Below are 20,684 nucleotides of genomic sequence, written 5' to 3' on the forward strand. Positions count from 1 at the left end.
TTTTGGAAGGATGAAAATTACCTACTTTTTGATGTAATTTTACCTCAATTTAGACTGAAAAAGAGACATTACAACAGAAAAGTGCTAAAATTACACACTTTCAGAGGTAAAATTACACTTTTTTTCTTACATAAAAGATGTATATTTAATTTAAGTCGACCCTTTTTCCAGACCCCAGAATTGTCAAAATAAATGGTTGTTCAAGTTTTTTTGGTCGATGAATGTCAAACTGTCTTCAGAATAGTCAAACTGTGTGTCTATGAAGAAATGATTAGTTTCAACATTGATGAAGTACTTGGGTAATTCTCCGCCAACTCACACAGTAGTAGCCCCGATCCCTCTTCGATTTTCGTTAATTTTTTTCCTAAGAGGTAACTTTTGTCCCTAATCACGAATCCGAGGTTCGTTTTATGATATCTCGTGACGGAAGGACGGTGTGTGTCGACACAGTTAAAAAATAATGTAAATTTGGAAGCTGTAATTTTGGAAGGTTGAATATTACCTCTTTTATGATGTAATTTTTCCTCAATTTAGACTGAAAAAGTGACATTACACCAGAAAAGAGATAAAATTACACATTTCCAGAGGTAAAATTACACCTTTTTTCTGACATAAAATATGAACCCCTTCCCAGATGTAATACTACCATGATTTTTTTTCTGTGCACTAAAAAAGTTTTAAAAACTCTGCCATTTTCCGTTACTCAACTGTATAAAATGTTGGAACATGTCAAGGGAAATTTAATTTACTTTTCGAATTTACATTAACCCAAAAGGGTGATTTTTTCATTTCGCAAAAATTTTTTCATTTTTTAAAATATCATATTTTTTCCAACTGTGCAGTGTTATTTTTTAAGAGTGTTACAATGTTCTACACAATTGTAGAGCAGACCATTACAAAAATTTGATATATAAACATAAGGGGTTTGCTTGTAACCATTACGAGTTATCGCGATTTTATGAAAAAAAAAGTTTTTAAAAAGTTGGGCGTCAATGTAAAAAATATCAATATATTTTTTTTCGTCTGATTAAAATATTACGTCTTATTCATAACCAATAACTTTGTATGCATTACTAAAAGTAGATTCATAGGATTAAGCAAAATAATCTGCACTTCAATTAGTTTAATACCAGGTTTTTTTTATAAGACACTTATACATTAAAGTTCACAATTTTTCCAATTATCTTTTTTGTGTCTATCACCAGCTTAAGAAAAGCAGCTCAGCTACACAGCTTACGTCAATCTTTGAAAAGGAGGAGCGGAGACGGGGTTCTGGGCACTCATTCCGAAATTCATTTTGAAAATCACATAAAAATTTGCGGTACGATATTACATTACGATGGAAACGCCACCCTCCTACCCCTCGGGACATGTAAAATTAAATATTTGACGCTAATTCAATACGGAGCCAAAATGTACACGCACCACCATTCCACTGCACACACATGCCCACACGTTAGTGCTAAAACGAATTTCTCGTTGCATATTTACACCGGTAAGTGAAACTCTCATGACGAACTCCAGAGAGGCGCGAGGGCAAAGCTCAGGAAGGGTGGGGAAAAGAATCGTGTGGGAGTGCAGCAAAAAAAAAAAATGACGTGGAATCATGGAAAAGTACTGCTTTTTGCGAATTTGGGGAAAATTTGTCGTGGAAAAAGTATAAAATAATATAATATTAATATTTAAAAAAAAAATGTTTTGGTGAACCCTTTTGAAGCAACTTTTGAGCAAAAGTGCAATTCAACACATTAATTCTGACACAGACTACATTCCCGATGCCATAATACCAAGATTATTTTTATTTGTGTAATGCTTCATTTTCGTCTTCCTGGTAAAATTTTCCAAAAAAATAGTACATTTAACTTTTATCCTTATTTCGCATCCCCTGCATCCCCAAAAATTTGTTAGGGGTTTCCTCTTTCATTTGCTTATTTTTTTTTTCTTTACCCTTAAACCCAGCCTTCGAGTGCTGCGAGGTGGAGGCTAATAAAGCGCTTCCACTTTTCCGACTTTCGTGTGAGCAAAGTGCAAAGCTTATATCGACTTAATAATTCATACATGAGAGGATGTGAGCAAATTGTCGAGTGAGGTGGAGGGAGTTGCGGGGGCCTTTTCCAGTGAACTGAGCGCCAAGTTCCACCCCACCCAACCAGCCAAAATGGTGCTGTGAAAAACGGAGTGTTTATTTTATGATTTTTTATTTAATTTAGATCTTTCCGCGAGCTCCCGATTTTGTTTATCTATATGTGCGCGTTCCAGCTTTTTTGGGGTCGTGATACTTGTTTTATTTTTTTTTTTTTCGACGAAAAGCGCCGCTCGGAAAGGGGTTTTGGATGAATGTATGCACAGCAGCTAATATTTGGAGCCGGAATTTTCCCGCGCTCAAGTTTATTGCGTTTCGTTCGAATGTGTGTGTGGGTGGGAAAAGTCGAGGTAAGTCGGTTTGGCAGAGTTAATGAAATTATTTCACCGAGTGAGCTTAGTGATAATTGAATGTATTGGGAAAGCAATATATTTTTGAGAATTACACTCGTTAATAGTTGTTGCTGTTTATGCAACAAGTTGAACATATTGTTCAGCACGAGTCGTACATTTACCCAACCGAGTTAGAAAAAAACGACAAATGTTGAAAAAAATAAGTTCTTCTATAAGTATACGAATCTTTTAACGTAAACTATAAGTAGCCGACTCCAAAACTAGCATAATTCAATTCAATTCAATTTATTTTATTAGTAAATAATCAATTTACAATTCCGTATTTCTTAAAACCTTATAGAGTTTTGGAGTTGCTTTCAACTATGATTTGAACTATAATTCATTTTGATGTAATTGGATAGTGGATATTCTAACAATGGATTTGGCAAGAGAAGGAAAAATTAAAAAAAAAATATTCTAGATTTGCCAAGGAAAAGGATAGAAATAGACAAGACATAAACTAAATCACAGCATGTTTTGTCTATTGACGTCGAAAAACTTCGGTGCACAAGGCAGCTTATCCGTTGTAGATGTACCTCATCATCAGCTCACTGAGAGCTTGGAATTGTTCTGCCTTGTTTCGGCAGGCACGAAAACGCGTGAGCATCTCTCCAGCAAGGGCGAAAAACTCAGGAAGCGTGAAGAGATCATCACCGGTAACATCAACTTGTCCCGGGAGAGAACCGCCCCCAGAAGCGACTACTCTAGCGTACGAACCTCCCCAACCGGGAGGGAACGCTGCTGCAGCAGCGGTCGAGCTCGAAGTCTTCGGTTGGCGGGACGCTGGCGCTTTCTTCTTCTTGTCCTGCTCCTCGAGGTACTTTTTCCGCGCGGCACAGCCACGGAAATTCGCCGTGTGGTTTCCACCACAGTTCGCGCACTTGACGCGCGCTTTGTGCTGCTGGGCGTTTTCCCCCAGCTAGTCTTTCCGCGGAAGACTGCACCTTTCGGTGAAGTGGGTCTCACCGTACTGTACGCACCGGGGTGGGAGATTGAAGTTTCTTGAGCCATGTCCGAATTTCTGACTGCGGTGGCATTGGGCTGCGTCGGCCGGATTCTTCGTGTAGAATCGCCACGTCACAAAGAAGCCGTCCAGTGCTTTGATCCGCCGTAGGTCCTGGATTTTGACGGACCCGCGATCGAAGTACAGGAGGTGCAATGTATACGTACCTGTCACCGTAGTCGATTTTGAGAGCACCTTTATCTCTCGAGGCTTTACCTTGACGCCCGTCAGATTTTCTTCCAGGTCGGAGATCGGGCGGTTCGGATATCCCTGAAGGACAATCTTCACTGGGACCTTCTCTGCAGGGTCAAATGTAAAGAATTTGAAGTTTCGCAGCTGCAACGTCTTCACCACCAAGTCGGAATTCAGCTTCTTGTGTGTAATTGCCTTGTGTTTTGCTAATTTTGAGATAATATTGGAGTCCCTCAAGCAACTCGTCAACATTGTCAGCCAACGTATCCAAAACAAAAATTGGAGGTGGTCGTCATTCCTTCGGAGAGTTACCGTTTTTCTGCTTTCCTTGCTTGCACGCAAGTTCATCATCGTCATCGTCGTCGGCAGCACTGCTGCTGTCACTGTCGGTGTTGTTTTCATCTCCACTCAGCATCTCAAATTCGTTGCTGGTGGGAACGTTGGAAGTGGTAGTTGTCGTGGTGCTTGTGGACTGCTGCTGCTGGCCGAAGTGCTTCCGGATGCCCGAGTCGATTGTCTCGTCCATACTGGGGACTCACGTTGACGGTATGACACGTGTAAAAATGAAGGATCGGTGACGTCACCGGGCACGCTCCCGTGCGCGATGGCGGTCGATGCGGCGTTGGTATGTTTACCTTTCTGCACTCTGCCGGTAGACGAACTTCGCGGGTTTTTCGAGGCCGCACTCGAACTGCCTGGGCCATGGCCGGCCCTTGGCATGCTGGAGGAGCAAACTCGCGGGTAATCACGGTTAATTACGGCGTAAAAATCGAAAAGTTTGAAGAGCTCCGAACACTTGACTGTTGCTGGCTGATGTTGCCAGTCCCGATGAAAAAAAAAAACTAGTATAAAAAAATCAAAAAAGGGCGTACTATTGAATGTTTGTTCCTTTTGAAATGTCAGTCTTAATTTAAAAAATTGAAAATATTGTTTTCGAAAAGATCGAAAAATTTCACGTATGTTTCTTATTTTAACATTGTAAATCGGACTATTAATGCTGAGACATCGACGTTGGAAAATGTTGGGTTTTTTGGGTGAGACTTAGAAAACATCAATTTACCTGTTTTTAAATCTTTGCATGGCAATATCTCAGCAATTAAGGGTCGTATCAACAAAAAAGCAAAACATAGAGAATTTGCTCAGCTTTTCAAAAATATTTTTTTCAAAGTGGGCAAACTTGTGCACTAATTTTAAAAAATGACTATAACTATGAAAATTTCAATAAAGTACTTTTTGATTGCAAATTCGATTTTACATCGAAAAATGATGTGAAATTTTTGCGTCCAATATTTCTATTTTTTGAAAAAATCAGTATTGATTTCAAAATTCATAACTCGATCGAAAAAATTTGCCCGATCTGGAAATTTCTGAAAAGTCGGCATTTGATGTCCCCTAAAACATATCAGAAAAACTAACTTAATCCACCTATGTGGTTGATGCCTTCCTCACTTTTTACCAACAATGGTATGAGTGGTTTGGACACATACTTCAGCTATTTTTTTAGATCCAGAAAAATAAGTACACATATATAACTTAAGTGGTCATAACTCGAGACAGGGTTGCCAGATCTTCAATGTTTTGGACTCGTTGGAAAGGTCTTTCAATTACCTAACTAACGATGGGTCGGATGATGGATCCGGACATCGTTTACATACATTTAAGTGAGATCCGGCATCAAAAAAGTACAAATATATCACTTAAGTGGTCATAACTCGAGACAGGGTTGCCAGATCTTTAATGTTTTGGACTCGTTGGAAAGGTCTTTCAATTACCTAACCAACGATGTGTCGGATGATGGATCCGGACATCGTTTACATGCATATAAATGAGATCCGGATATATGTGAAAACACATTTTTATACATAACTTTTGAACTAGTTATCGAAACTTCAAACAATTCAATAGCGATGTATGGGACCCTAAATCAAGTCGAATGTAACTGGTTTGGTCAAAATCGGTTCAGCCAGGGCTGAGAAAACTCAGTGAGAATTTTGGTCACATACATACATACACACACACATACACACACAGACATTTGTTCAGTTTTCGATTCTGAGTCGATATGTATACATGAAGGTGGGTCTTTGAGCTTTTAATAAAAAGTTCATTTATAGAGCAGGATTATAGCATTACCTCAGTGAGGAAGGCAAAAAAGTTAAAATAGTGTTTTTTTGCAAATCAAGTTTTAGTGACAAAAAATGAAATTAACATTTTTGTATCATTTTTTTCAGTGTAGTCTTTATCCATACCCACAACTTTGCCGAAGACACGAAATCAATCAAAAAATTCAAAAAAGATACAGATTTTTGAATTTTTCATGTATCATTTTTGTATGTACAGCTGCTAATTTTGTATGGAAAATTTCGACGGGAAAATTCGACTCAAGACCCAATTTGCCCCAGATCGCTTTAATGGAGATACAATACGATCTGAAAAATATTGTTTATGAAAAAAAATACATCTCTTGTTTTATGTTTTTCTTGTAAAATTTGAATATTATGTGCATTTATCTTGTTTAGTTTATGTTTGATTTTGATAGTAATTGGCCTTTTGATTATTTCTTGCCTTAGAAAGACAAAACTAGAAGTTTTGTTGATGTTTTTTTCAGTCGATTTTTAGATTTTGTGATTGTTTTCCACATTTTCTGCTATTGATTGATACCATTATCATTTAAAATTGTAAAAAACAATCAGATAGGCTTAGTCTGTGATACTACAAAACGTTACTTAATCCACCCTAGGGTGGTTGGTGCCTTCCTCACATTTAAAGGGTGCTGTCCAAAAAAGACACAAAAGGGCGGTGTTTTTCAGTGTTTTATCAATTTGACTCATTATTCATACCACTAGATTGGGTAGTCAGAGCTTCATATTGCAGGGCACTTAGGTGCTTACAACTTATGATTGGGTAGTCAGATCTCCAATCTAATTCGTGCCCGTTGAAAAAGTATTTTGATTACCTATCCAACGACAGGTCGCATGAGAGATCCGGACAACGTTTTCATCAAAATATCTGAGATCCGGCCTCCAAAAAGTGCATAAATAACACTTAAGTGCTTATAACTTTTGATAGGGTTGTCAGATCTTCAATGTCTTGGACGCGTTAGAAAGGTCTTTCAAATACCTTTCTAAAAATGCATAGCATGACGGGGTTTCTAACAAAAACCACCCTTTTTACAATCTTCCGGACTTTAGTCAAAATCGTTTTTTTAGCATAACTTTTGAAGTACTTAACTAAACTTCATAATTTTCAATAGGGACTAATGGGACCCCAAGACGGATCGAATGAGATCAAAACGGTCCAAATCGGTTTAGCTAGTCTCAAGATAATCGAGTGCATATATTTTGGTGCACAGACCCACATCCCTACACACACACACACACACACACACACACACACACAGACATTTGCTCAGAATTTGATTCTGAGTCGATATGTATACGTGAAGGTGGGTCTAGGAGGTCAAATTAAGAAGTTCGTTTTTCGAGTGATTTTATAGCCTGTCCTCAGTAAAGTGAGGAAGGCAAAACTACTGCATTCTAATTTTACTTAAATTGTAGTTATTGTTAGTAAAAAAACACAGCCAAGTTAATCCCGAAAAAAAATACATTTCCAAAACATTGAAAAATTTACAACAAACAACCTTCCAACCTTTAAATTTTCTAAAATGTTAAGAGTTCTTCTTTTCAATTCTTTTATATTTAATTTTGAATTTCAATTCATGATCAAAAATTGGTTGAACATTGATTTTTGGCGAATTTTTATAACGAAGCCCTATAGGCGGCGTTGGGTTGTAGAAAGTTAACAAGATGGGGAAAACACAAGGGGGTTGACACATCGAATATTTTCATTCGAATCATTCTGTTCATTCCAGAATTATTCTGGAATGATGCCGGCATAAACGTGATTATTCCGTTTCTACTTGATTTTGTTTTTGCGTGTTAGCAACCTGAAGCTGTCATTTTCTTGGAGGAAAAAGTAAACATGTTTTCGAAATCAAATTCGATCAACCTGTTCATCATGCGTCGTGTGTTCCGTCGTCGTTTGTGGCAAGCAGATGCCCTTGCGGAGGTGTTACCCAACGAGGAGGTGTACTTCGCGGAGCTGGTCGGTGGAGGAGTAAGTTTTGGAGAAAATCCAGCAACGAGCAGGGTGGATAAGGTTGTCGCGGCCGCCACCATCACAATCACTGTCTCGACTTCACTTGGAGGTGGCCCTGGCGGAGGACTGTCTCGCGGTGAACCGGTCCGGCGAGGACCTTCTTAGACACGTGATGGTCGTGTTCCGACATACCGAAGCGGTGACCGGGGAGATGCGTCCGCTGGTTCTAGTTGGGAGGTCCCGCTGACAAATGGTGGAGATGACTTTGGTCAGGATGGTGGTGCCATTGCCGGGAATTGGATCGCGTTCATGAGGCTGTAACTTGGCACGTCCTACTACAGAAGGCGCCGCTGTAGGGAAGGACCAGGTGAGCACCGGAAGGCCGTGCAGGTTGACTTGATTACATATGAAATTAATGAATGTTCTTTTAATTTGTGTACGTTCCTTACAGTGAGTACCGCTTTAGCGAGAAAGGCCTGAACCACGACATTTGACTGTGCTATGGGTCGGACGTCGTTGGTTGCACCCAGAAGGACCTCGTATGCGACTCGAGTTCTATCGAGTGCAGCTGCCGCTGAACTGTCCATCATCGCCGCAATCCAGGAGTCCAACAGGCAGGTCGTCAATGATTGCAGAATTCATTCAGTCCGTGAACCTGTCGACGAGGTAGCCGATCAACCTGGCGGACGTTGGTACCGGTCCTTCCCTTTACTACCAGGTTCTGTCGAGTATTCTCCCTGCACTGATGGACTGATGCAATGAAGCTTTCGCGGGTCAGCAGCCGCAAACGCATCCGCACAACTAACAGTAACGTGACCGGAAGCTGTCGCCGTGTAGGTCGCAGCTCATCACGTAGAAACAATTAGACCATGATCAGAAGTTCAATTTTTGAGCACTGATTTGGGCCAAAGTAGTTTATTTCCTGCATTATTGTACCAAAATGTTACCATTAACTATTTTACGCTAAGTGAACAGCTCTGGGCGTTACAGGGTTAAAAAAAACAAATAAAATTTATTCAAATGCAAGTTTTACTGCCTATAAAACTTAATCTAGTCTTTTACAACATTGTAACAAGGAAAAACGTGAACCACTTGGATGAAAAAGTCTGAGGAGAATTTAGATATTGAATGATTTGTAGTTCAATCCAGGTGAAAAAATATGCGAGTACAAAAAAGGCATTTAATCGCTAAAAGAAACAAATCTTTTTGAACAAAAATTGGAGTGTAAGTATAAAAACACGCACACAAATCTCGTTTAGATAAAGCTAATTTTTATTCGCGTCTGGTTGACCTGCTATACGATCAGATCCTCTAACTCCTTGATGCAGGATCCTCCTGGCCAGGCTTGTAGCCTTTGGTCGTGCAGCGTTCCATCACGTCCGAGACCTTGACCGTATTGCTCGCCCCGGCCAACCTCCGCACCAGCGCAAAAATCTTGTCCGACGTATTTTGGATGCTGTGAATTAAGAAAGATTTGTTGGTACGGGCGTAATTTGAGTCATTTATAAAGTAGCGTACGGACTGCTCTTGGACTCCTCTTTTTTGCTCGGTTTTTTTCAGCGAGACATGTCATCCGTGTCGACTTCGTCGGCCAGACGGAACCGGGTAAGGGTCAGCGAAGATCATGTCGCAGTTGTTCTGTCTTCGTATGCGTTGACAATGTACTCGGACAGTCCCAGCGGAATAACTGCCACTTTGCGCTTGGGGACCATCCATAAACAACTGCGATATGATCTTAGCTGACCCTAACCCGGTTCTGTCTGCCCGACAAAGTTGACAAGGATGACATGTAGGAGGCCCTTCCGTCTGTTGGAAATGTCCACCCGCGGATCAGCGACATGTCCAGAGATTTGATGCGCGATAGCGGCAGCTTTCCATAGCTATGGACGAAGGTGATGTGTTTGGCCAGACGAAGATGTTGCGGTCCGGATTGTCTAGGAGTGAGTTGTAACGGCCGTACGCTGGAATCAACACAGGAGCGTTCAGACAAGTCATGATCGATGTAGCCCATCATCTGCGCCTTGGCCACACCGTGATCTCCTATCAGCAGCGCCTTCTTCACGACCAAATGGCCGTAAATCTCAGGCGTCAAACTGCTCTCGATTCGCGTCATCCTTGGCCAATTCGGCCAGTTCGTTGCTCGTCTCGCTATCCTTGGACTTATTCAGACCGCGACTGCGTTTCACCGCGACACATCACGGTCAACAGGCGCGGAATGTGTCCCACGGGAACTCGATTGCTATGCTCCTGGATCGTTTTCTCCTGGAACTTCATAAACTTGGAGCCACGCGTCACGGCCAACAGATTTGTTCACCCGGCAATCCTCCGACGGACATTCAATCGGCAGCACGGCCGGAAACGTGTTCCGCGCAGCATGCGGCTAGTTCGGATTCCGCGTCCGCGAACTGTTTCTTGCCGGTGACACTGCCGTCCTGGCCAGGGTCATCTCCACCGCGGAACATCCCCACCAGAGCAATCGGACGCATCTCCCCGGTCACCGTTCGAGGTCTCCGAGTATGGCCAGTACGTGGCGGGGCGTCCTCGCCGAATTGGTTCACCACCGGGTCCACCTTGAGACAGTTTCCGTCACGGCCGCAATCGACGACGGAACCAACACAGGATCGTTTGAAGACACGTGTGTGATGAAAACAACATGTTTGCTTTGTTTTGATTTTTTGACGTTTACACGCTAATATGAAAAACTCATACTATAGAGCAAAACATTCTCATCATTCCAATCATTCTGGAATTAAACTGGAATGATTCGAGAATGATCGAGTGTCAACCCCCTTGGGAAAACATCAAACATTTTCGATAATCTCTTCTTTTAATACAACAAAAACGATTGACAGCAAGTTTTAAAATCATTCTTTTGACATCCTAAGTTAGCAAATAAAAGAGTGAGAAGATCACCTTTGATAACAAGACATCTTTACAGTAAGTTTTTTTGATGTATTGCAATTTAAAGTTTCCAGAATTATAAATGATTTAAGATTTATTTTAATCGAGAACGCCAAGGCAATGCTGTAGAGCGAATAATTTGATTTGATTTTTTGAAAATTTATTTGAAATTAAAAAAAATAACATACTATTATTTAAAATAACTGTGTATATTTGTTTTTGATACATTTTTGCTTAAAAAATCAACTCAACAACAAGTTCTTTGTCACCACTGTCACCCAAGTCTACGACAAAGTTACATTCATACACATTAGTAACTAGACACACAAACTAACACACACATTCACTGCACGCACGCACCGTGCACATCGCTCACTTTGCTCATTTAGTCCATTTCTCGGAGCTTTCGCAGTGAAATTCACGTGGCAGGATTCGGTACACCACGGCCAGCCGATGTAGCCGTTCAGATCAGAGAAACAAGATACACACACACACATTCGCAAGCAGGTCTTTATTATAAGCTAAGGTGCAGGCCGAAGGCACTTTTCACTATCGTTTCTGCTGGATCTTGCTGTGTGCTCCAGCAGTCCAACGATGATGATGATGATGGTGGTGATGACGATGTTTCAGGCTTAGTGTGCGTTCTAGAAGAGCTGGAGCGGAGAAATTGGTCTGCCGGTGATCGGGGCAAGCTGGAAAAGCTTCGGTACTGGCGGATTGGCCCCGAGGCCGGGCTGGTATCGTCTTGTGCAAATTTTGATCAAGGTGCTCCATTTATCAACAATTTTGAAGTTAAGCTCGGGACGGTGGTTGCAATAAGTGTTGTTTAATGTTTAATGTTTAATGTTTAATGTTTAATGTTTAATGTTTAATGTTTAATGTTTAATGTTTAATGTTTAATGTTTAATGTTTAATGTTTAATGTTTAATGTTTAATGTTTAATGTTTAATGTTTAATGTTTAATGTTTAATGTTTAATGTTTAATGTTTAATGTTTAATGTTTAATGTTTAATGTTTAATGTTTAATGTTTAATGTTTAATGTTTAATGTTTAATGTTTAATGTTTAATGTTTAATGTTTAATGTTTAATGTTTAATGTTTAATGTTTAATGTTTAATGTTTAATGTTTAATGTTTAATGTTTAATGTTTAATGTTTAATGTTTAATGTTTAATGTTTAATGTTTAATGTTTAATGTTTAATGTTTAATGTTTAATGTTTAATGTTTAATGTTTAATGTTTAATGTTTAATAGTTAATGTTTAATGTTTAATAGTTAATGTTTAATGTTTAATGTTTAATGTTTAATGTTTAATGTTTAATGTTTAATGTTTAATGTTTAATGTTTAATGTTTAATGTTTAATGTTTAATGTTTAATGTTTAATGTTTAATGTTTAATGTTTAATGTTTAATGTTTAATGTTTAATGTTTAATGTTTAATGTTTAATGTTTAATGTTTAATGTTTAATGTTTAATGTTTAATGTTTAATGTTTAATGTTTAATGTTTAATGTTTAATGTTTAATGTTTAATGTTTAATGTTTAATGTTTAATGTTTAATGTTTAATGTTTAATGTTTAATGTTTAATGTTTAATGTTTAATGTTTAATGTTTAATGTTTAATGTTTAATGTTTAATGTTTAATGTTTAATGTTTAATGTTTAATGTTTAATGTTTAATGTTTAATGTTTAATGTTTAATGTTTAATGTTTAATGTTTAATGTTTAATGTTTAATGTTTAATGTTTAATGTTTAATGTTTAATGTTTAATGTTTAATGTTTAATGTTTAATGTTTAATGTTTAATGTTTAATGTTTAATGTTTAATGTTTAATGTTTAATGTTTAATGTTTAATGTTTAATGTTTAATGTTTAATGTTTAATGTTTAATGTTTAATGTTTAATGTTTAATGTTTAATGTTTAATGTTTAATGTTTAATGTTTAATGTTTAATGTTTAATGTTTAATGTTTAATGTTTAATGTTTAATGTTTAATGTTTAATGTTTAATGTTTAATGTTTAATGTTTAATGTTTAATGTTTAATGTTTAATGTTTAATGTTTAATGTTTAATGTTTAATGTTTAATGTTTAATGTTTAATGTTTAATGTTTAATGTTTAATGTTTAATGTTTAATGTTTAATGTTTAATGTTTAATGTTTAATGTTTAATGTTTAATGTTTAATGTTTAATGTTTAATGTTTAATGTTTAATGTTTAATGTTTAATGTTTAATGTTTAATGTTTAATGTTTAATGTTTAAGACATCCCTACCGAGTATCGTCCCCGTCCAAACACCAGCTGCAAGGTACATCGCCAAGACATCCCAGCATTTCCATATCCTGCCACATCGCCGAGCTCTCCGTTCCCTCGGGGCCAGGCGACCAAAGAGAAAGAGCGAGGCCACGGCGACGTTTTCTGAGTTCGTTGTCGTCGTCGTCGTCGGCGCATTTCCTCGGGCACTCTCTCTATCTCTCTTTTCGTACGGGACAAACTGGAGCAAGTCAAAGGAAAAACTGTTCCTAGTCGACGGCGTCGTGTGTGTGTGTGTGTGTGTGTGCCCACTCACACACATACTCCAGGGGCAAGCAACCGACCGACCGACGCGAAGGCTTGGAAGAGAATAAGTTTCCAACCCCTCGGGCGAACCCCGAGCAGCACTTGAGCCATCCGTCAGCGTCAGCATGCAGGGTTCGTCTCTTCTAAACACGGGAGGCTGGGAGTAGGGTTCGTATCTTTTCGCCGGAGGGGGATTAGGGTAAGGGGACCGTTCTTTGGAGAAATAAATCTCTGACGCATTTATTTAAAAAAAAAAAATATTCGATTTTTGTCAAACTAAAATATATTAATAATAATAAAAAATAATAAATCACACTTTTGCAGCAATCATAAAATTATATTGATTGAATTTAAAACAAATATGCTGCCCATGTTCCATGCATGCTTCAATCTTTAAAATTCATCAAATACCAATTTTTCAACTAACTTTCAATCTCTAATTAGCAATGGAAAGTCCAATTATTGTAAAATAACTAAAGATTGATGCAAATATATTTTTCTTTCATTTTTTTAGATCACAGATCGAAAAAAGACGTCAATCTTTTCAATCTGTCGTTTCAAATTTCAAAATGATTAATTGAGCTCTTCAGGGGTTACATACATGTAAATCGGAAAAAAATGTAAAGGATTGGTATAAACACACTCTTAAACTTTTTTTCGATTTGTTTTCAGGACATTAAAATAAACATGTTCATTTATTACTAACATAAATTTGAAGAAATTTGGTTACATCATTGTCGAGATAAAGCTATTTGAAGTTAGAAGTTTCAAAAAAACGAGTGCCACGATATCTCTACACTTCTTTGACCAAATCGACTCAAAATTTTGGTGAAGACTCATTAAACCGGTCCCATGTGCATGACAAAGGCCGATTTTCAAAAAGTGTATATAAAAAAAAATATTTTTAAGCTTTTCATATAAAAAATCGACTGTTTTTGATTTTTGTAATTTTTCAAAATACAAAATTTAAAAATCGAGCTTGAAATGGAATATGTCTTGAGAGTCCTTACTCCAAATTTCAGCCAATTTAGTCAATCCAATCTCGAGATATCGTGGCACCCGTAAATCAATTCGGTGTTTCGTGGAAAACGCTTAGAAAGTTAGCTGTTTGCATTGTGCATAGCAAAATTTCATGCTTGAATTGTCCGTTACTCACATTAGTAATGAAATATCTACATGAAACTTTCAGAAGTGATTAGAAATCAACTTTTGAATGGATTTCATAAATTTTCAGTTAGGTAATATCTCTTTTCTTATAAATTTAGAAATACTTTTTAAACTCAAGTTCAATTGCAATTTTTTAAATTGAGGGAATTAGAAAAACGCACATTTTAAAATTTTACCGGCAATTCAAAGGGCAAAAAGGATTTTAAAATTCAAATAATCATTTAAACTTATACAATTGTTTGTAATCTATTTGTTGATAAGAACAACATGCATAAAAAATGCACTCCAAAGTCCATGAAAATCAACACAAAGTGAAACTATTGAAGATAACATGGAAAAAATTGTCAAAATTAACATTTTTCTTCTAGTTTTCAAAAAATCAAACATTATAGCCAGTTTTGCATTAAAAATCAATTCATATTTACACTAATATTCGTTAATTTTTTTTAAATCAGGAAATTCTGAGCGTTTTACAAATTCTCAATATTGAGACCACAGATCGGAAATAGACATAAAACTTAAGGAAAAATCTGTCTTCATGAATCTATGAATAATTTGTATATTGTTTTTTTTTATTTCTCGTAGCGGCATAACTGAATCAATATTTATTTTAAATAGTTTAATATGAAGCTTTTGGAATGAGATCAGGATGTGTTTTTTTGTCGCCATCGACATCGATCAAAGCTGAGAGTCAAAAATGTTCGACTAAATATTCGGACATTTGATAACCCATTCTTCGTAAACGCTCTTTTCTTTTAATTTCACTCTTTTTCTATGAAAATACTGAAATTCATAGAAATTCACAATAATGAAGGTATAAAGTTTTAATAAATAACAGATTAAATAGAATTCCAGATTTGTATATTTAATTTTGAAAGATATAAAAAATAACTCCTTGAATTTCATTATTGCCTTGAAGATGTACCCTTCTTTTGGAAGCAACATCAACAATAAACATTGCTGGGGAGTGGTTCATTGAAAGGAATGTCATTCTGAATAATTTTTGCTAGAACCGTTTCTATAATTCTAGTTTTTTGAAGGTCTAATGAACAAAATTGTATTTAGTATTTTTAAAGAAGTTTTGGATATTTAAAGAGCAGAAATGAAAACTTTTTTTATTAGCTCCAGAAATAAAGTAAACTTTGTCTAAAAAAATAATGTATTGCTTTAAAATGCTGCCAATAACATAAATTTTTATAAAGATTTTTTTCCAAGGTTTCGTCATCATTTTTATGAGATAGCTTGCAGCTAATTGAAGTTTAGTTTATTTGAACATGTGCATTTTTTTAATGTTTTCAATGAATAGTTAACTTTGAAGTTAATTTCAAACAACGTGGTCACCCTGTTGCCCACTTTGGGTACACTTTGGGCACCGAACTCTCCGTGAGTGCCCCGGAGCCATTTCTGCTCAACTCCGGCACAACTTGGGCTGTGTTGTGTGTCAAAAACGCGCGCTCAAAATGAGAAAATCTATATATGTATGCGCGGGTATATTTTATACGAGCACACAAACATTCATGCACACACACACACACACACACCCCTACATATATTTATTTTATAAGTGCTCCAGGTCAAACAGCAATGGATTTCTCTGTGTGTCTCTCCCCTCCATCTCTCTCTGGGGCTGGCTGAGCTGATTTGCCGTTGGCTGGCTGGCTGGTGGTAGTGCGCTGTTTTGTTGATATTGCTGTGTAGTTGTTGGTGTTGTTGTTGGTGTGCTCGAACCGGGGCGGCGGTGAGCAGAGGGGAAAAAAGTCTGGAAATATAATATATGAGAGCCTCGGGCCATCCAATCGCCTCAGGACATTTCAACTTATAAAATGCTAGCTCACACACTGGAACAGACACACATCCGCACACGCAGCGAGTACAGCAGGTTCACGTTATCGTCACTGAACGTTCGCTATCCATTGAAGCTGTTTTGAAACTGAATGCTTGGTGAATGAGCTGTGGGATCAATTAATTTGCTGTGATCATCATATAAGGTTATATCATGACTTATTTTTTTTCTTTTTGAGATCTTATCTCAGAAATTAGTCTACTTAGTATTTTGTGAATTAAAAATTATATATTAGAAAATTCAAAATGTTAGTTTAACTAGTTAAACATGAAAATTAAAAAAATATTAAAAATCCGAAATGTTCTTTGAATTTCAAATCCAAACAAAAATATTAAATGGTTATTTATCAAGTTAGTTATTGAACGGTGGCAAAAACCATTTGCCACATTTTATTTTTTATTTGATTTTTAAAGTATTAGTGAATAAAGTTGCCCCGTTCTTGCGCGCGGCGCGTCGAAAAAACCCAGTTTTTATTTTCAAAAAATCGTATCTAGGAATACTGAAATTATAACTTCACAATTTTTTTTGATATATTATGTCAAAATTTCCGAGGACCGGCTCCGTGGCTTAATGGTTACGGCTTCTGCCTCACAAGCAGAAGGTTCAGGGATCAAATCCCGGTCGGTACCATTAAAATTTGGAATCAGGAATTTGAACTTTGAATATGAACAAAAACGAAAATGAATCAGGTGGGATTCGAACTCATGCCTAAGAATTGGTAGTCTGGGACGCTAAGCAGTCGGCCATCAGAACGTTTACACTCTAGCAGTGAAATGATCCAAACTGTTGAAACATGTTATAGGGGAAATTCTCGTATGTTTGGCAGGTTAAGCACTCGCTCCTAACTCCATCCATTTTGCTGATTTTCACTATTTAAACAACTAATTTTGCAAAACTTTTGATAGAAATTGGCTTGCTCACTTCTTATTGAGCTATTTATCACTCCATTTCAGTTGAAAACGCTTTTAATTAGCTTTAATTGAATGTCAAAGTTCTGACCTGCCAACATTAGAAGCACGCTGGAATTAGATGATGTTCCCCTACGCGCTGATCGCTGATTTTCCTGATGGGATTGGAAGTCTAAATATAGATCGAGTTTCCTTCAGATGCTTGCTTCTATGTTAAGGCGGGGCCGAACAATGCCCAGCGACCTCGGAATTGGACCGCAAGGAGCTCTGTCATTCTGAAATGGGTCGTTGGAAGCAGCGCGAGGGCTATCACCACCTAATACCCGGGACTAAAATAAGCTGTATCAGCATTATACAAAGTCTGAGACAAATTATACTTTCCAATAATTTCGCTACTGGTTAGCGGGTATTGGATTGGACCACACACACACACACATTATGTGAAAATTTTCGAGGAATCTGAATCTGAAAATATTTTCAGACATAAGATCTTTGGTCCCGAGACTTTCAAAACAGCATTTTAAATTTTCAAACGACCTTATCAAATGTTTGGCTTGATTTTTTTTAAATGAAAAAAGAAGCTAGAATTTCAACATTCGGATACAAAAATGCATTTCACACTAGCTAAGATGTTTTGCAATCATTAGTTTGACCAAAGAAGCCATTTTGTGTCATTGGTTTTTGAAATTTAATATGTTTAAGGGAACAAAAACCGTAACTTTTGAGTCACAGAAAAGCATGGAAAAAAATGTTGCCGCTAAGTTACGATTTTTTGAAAAAAAATGTTGTTTCAAATAAATTTAAATGTCAGTAAAACATTTTTTTTTGCTTCAGTTTAATGGAAAATTAAGTTGGCAATAGAAAAGTACTCGCCAGTTTTTTTTTTTGTTAAAGCACACCGATTTCAAGATACAGCCACTTAAAGTTTAATTTTAGCTGAAAAATTACCGTTTTGGATGATGCTTTAAAAACTTTAAATTTATTGTTTCTTTTTCTTTTATTCGCTGAATTTCAGTAAGCAGAGGTTCAATCTTTATTGGAAATTTTCTGAACTATTCAAAAACAATATTTTTACGAATGGACAATCATGGACACTATTTACAAAATAAAGAAAGGAAATTTCAGGAAAAAATTTTACTTTTTAAAAGCGATGCACTTTATCAAAAAATCAAAAAAAAAATATATTTTTGAACGCAAATTTGATTTTAAATTAAAACTGAAGTCTACATCCAAATTTCTATTTTTTCCTTTAGGCGTCATCCATAAAGTATGTCACGCTCTAGGGGGGGAGGGGGGGTCTGAGCAAGTGTGACGTTGCATGTTATAAGTATAGGAAAAGCGTGACAAAGGGGGGGGAGGGGGGGTAAATTTTGGCAGATTTTAGCGTGACGTACTTTATGGATGAAGCCTAATAACAGTTTTTTTTTTAAATCATATCTTGCCGGCAAAATTGTTCTTCATACTTATCGATGGCTCAAAAGTTTTTTTTTGTCCCCGTTCCCGAAATGTGATTTTGAGAATTTGTATTTATATGAAAAAAAATTATATAAGACTCAGCGATTTCCTATTTCTTATTTTTCAGAATAGTCCTCATTAATACCTATTACTTTGCCGAAGACACCAAACCGATCAGAAAATGCCTCTAAAAGTTACAGATTTTCGAATATTTACTAACTTAACAGCTGCCAAAATTGTATGGAGTATTAGTTTAAAACTAAAAACACAAATTGGTCATGGGAAGACCCCGACACAATTTGAGCCAAATAAAAATATACAAAAAATAACAATTGTCGAAATCGACCAATTCGTCGGCTATAGCTCTCATTAAGAAATGAGAAATGAGAAATGAGAAATGAGAAAAGAGAAAAGAGAAAAGAGAAATGAGAAATGAGAAATGAGAAATGAGAAATGAGAAATGAGAAATGAGAAATGAGAAATGAGAAATGAGAAATGAGAAATGAGAAATGAGAAATGAGAAATGAGAAATGAGAAATGAGACATGAGAAATGAGAAATGAGAAAGTGTGTTCTGCTCGCACGAGAAGATGTTTACATCTGACATAAAAAGGGATGCACTCTATGTTTACAAACCCACAACGGCCCTTTTGCATTGTTTTGCTTTAAATAAGGATATAAAGCAGTTCTCTACCCAATTGATCTTTTTTTTTTTGAATTTTAATTTTTGTATTTTTTAATCGGGCTGAAACTTTTTTGGTGCCTTCGGTAGGCCCAAAGAAGCCATTTTGCATCAATAGTTTGTCCATAGAATTTTCCATACAAATTTGGTAGCTGGCCATACAAAAATGATGTATGAAAATTCACAAATCTGTATCTTTTGAAGGAATTTATTGATCGATTTGGTGTCTTCGGCAAAGTTGTAGGTATGGACACTGAAAAAAAAATGATACACGGTAAATTTTTTTTTGTGATTTTTTATTTAACTTTTTGTTACTAAAACTTGATTTGCAAAAAACCACTAATTTTATTTTTTTTTATTTTTTGATATGTTTTAGAGGACATCAAATGCCAACTTTTCAGAAATTTCCAGGTTGTGCAAAAAATCTTTGAGCGAGTTATGAATTTTTGAATCAATACTGATTTTTAAAAACAATCGAAATATTGGTCGCAAAAATGTTTCAACTTCATTTTTCGATGTAAAATCCAATTTGCAATCAAAAAGTACTTAAGTAAAATATTGATAAAGTGCACCGTTTTCATGTTTAATCCATTTTTAGGTGGCTTTTTTGAAAATAGCCGCAGTTTTTCATTTTTTTTAAATTAGTGCTCATGTTTGCTCACTTTTGAAAAATTTATATTTTGCTTTTTAAAACTTTGTTGATACTACCCTAAGTTGCTGAGATATTGCCAAAAAGGTTTTTTTGGGTGAGACTTAGAAAACATCAATTTTCCTGTTTTTAAACCTTTGCATGGCAATATCTCAGCAATTAAGGGTCGTATCAACAAAGTTCAAAAAAGCAAAATATAGAGAATTTTCTCAGCTTTTCAAAAAAAATGTTTTTCAAAAGTGGGCAAACATGTGCACTAATTTAAAAAAATAAAAAACTGCGATTATTTTCAAAAAAGTCACCTAAAAATAGATTCAACTTGAAAACGGTGCACCTTATCAAAATTTCACTAAAGTACTTTTTGATTGCAAATTTAATTTTACATCGAAAAATGAAGTTGAAAGTTTTTGCGACCAATATTTCGATTTTTTGAAAAAATCAACAGTTATTCAAAAATGTATAACTCACTCAAAGATTTTTTGCACAACCAGGAAATTTCGGAAAAGTTGGCATTTGATGTCCTCTAAAACATATAAAAAAAAAAGTGTTTTTTGCAAATTAAGTTTTAGTGACAAAAAGTTAAATGAAAAATCACCAAATTTTTTTTACCGTGTATCATTTTTTTTCAGTGTATTCCATATCCATACCTACAACTTTGCGGAAGACACCAAATCGATCAAAAAATTCCTTCAAAAGATACAGATTTTTGAATTTTCATACATCATTTCTGTATGACCAGCTGCCAAATTTGTATGGAA

General features: G+C 36.3%; 1 protein-coding gene and 1 pseudogene across 1 annotated transcript; both read right to left on the bottom strand.

Annotated features, from left to right (window-relative positions):
- Positions 1-7,494: 7,494 nt before the first annotated feature.
- LOC120416035 (DNA replication licensing factor Mcm7-like) lies at positions 7,495-10,555 on the bottom strand. The gene has a single exon (XM_052710527.1). The coding sequence runs from the start codon at positions 9,879-9,881 to the stop codon at positions 9,504-9,506; it is 378 nt and encodes a 125-aa protein (XP_052566487.1). The 5' UTR covers positions 9,882-10,555; the 3' UTR covers positions 7,495-9,503.
- LOC128093367 (uncharacterized) lies at positions 9,929-13,015 on the bottom strand (annotated as a pseudogene).
- Positions 13,016-20,684: the final 7,669 nt, after the last annotated feature.

The sequence above is a fragment of the Culex pipiens genome, chromosome 3 (genome assembly GCF_016801865.2).
Source record: "Culex pipiens pallens isolate TS chromosome 3, TS_CPP_V2, whole genome shotgun sequence".
Taxonomy (NCBI): domain Eukaryota; kingdom Metazoa; phylum Arthropoda; class Insecta; order Diptera; family Culicidae; genus Culex; species Culex pipiens.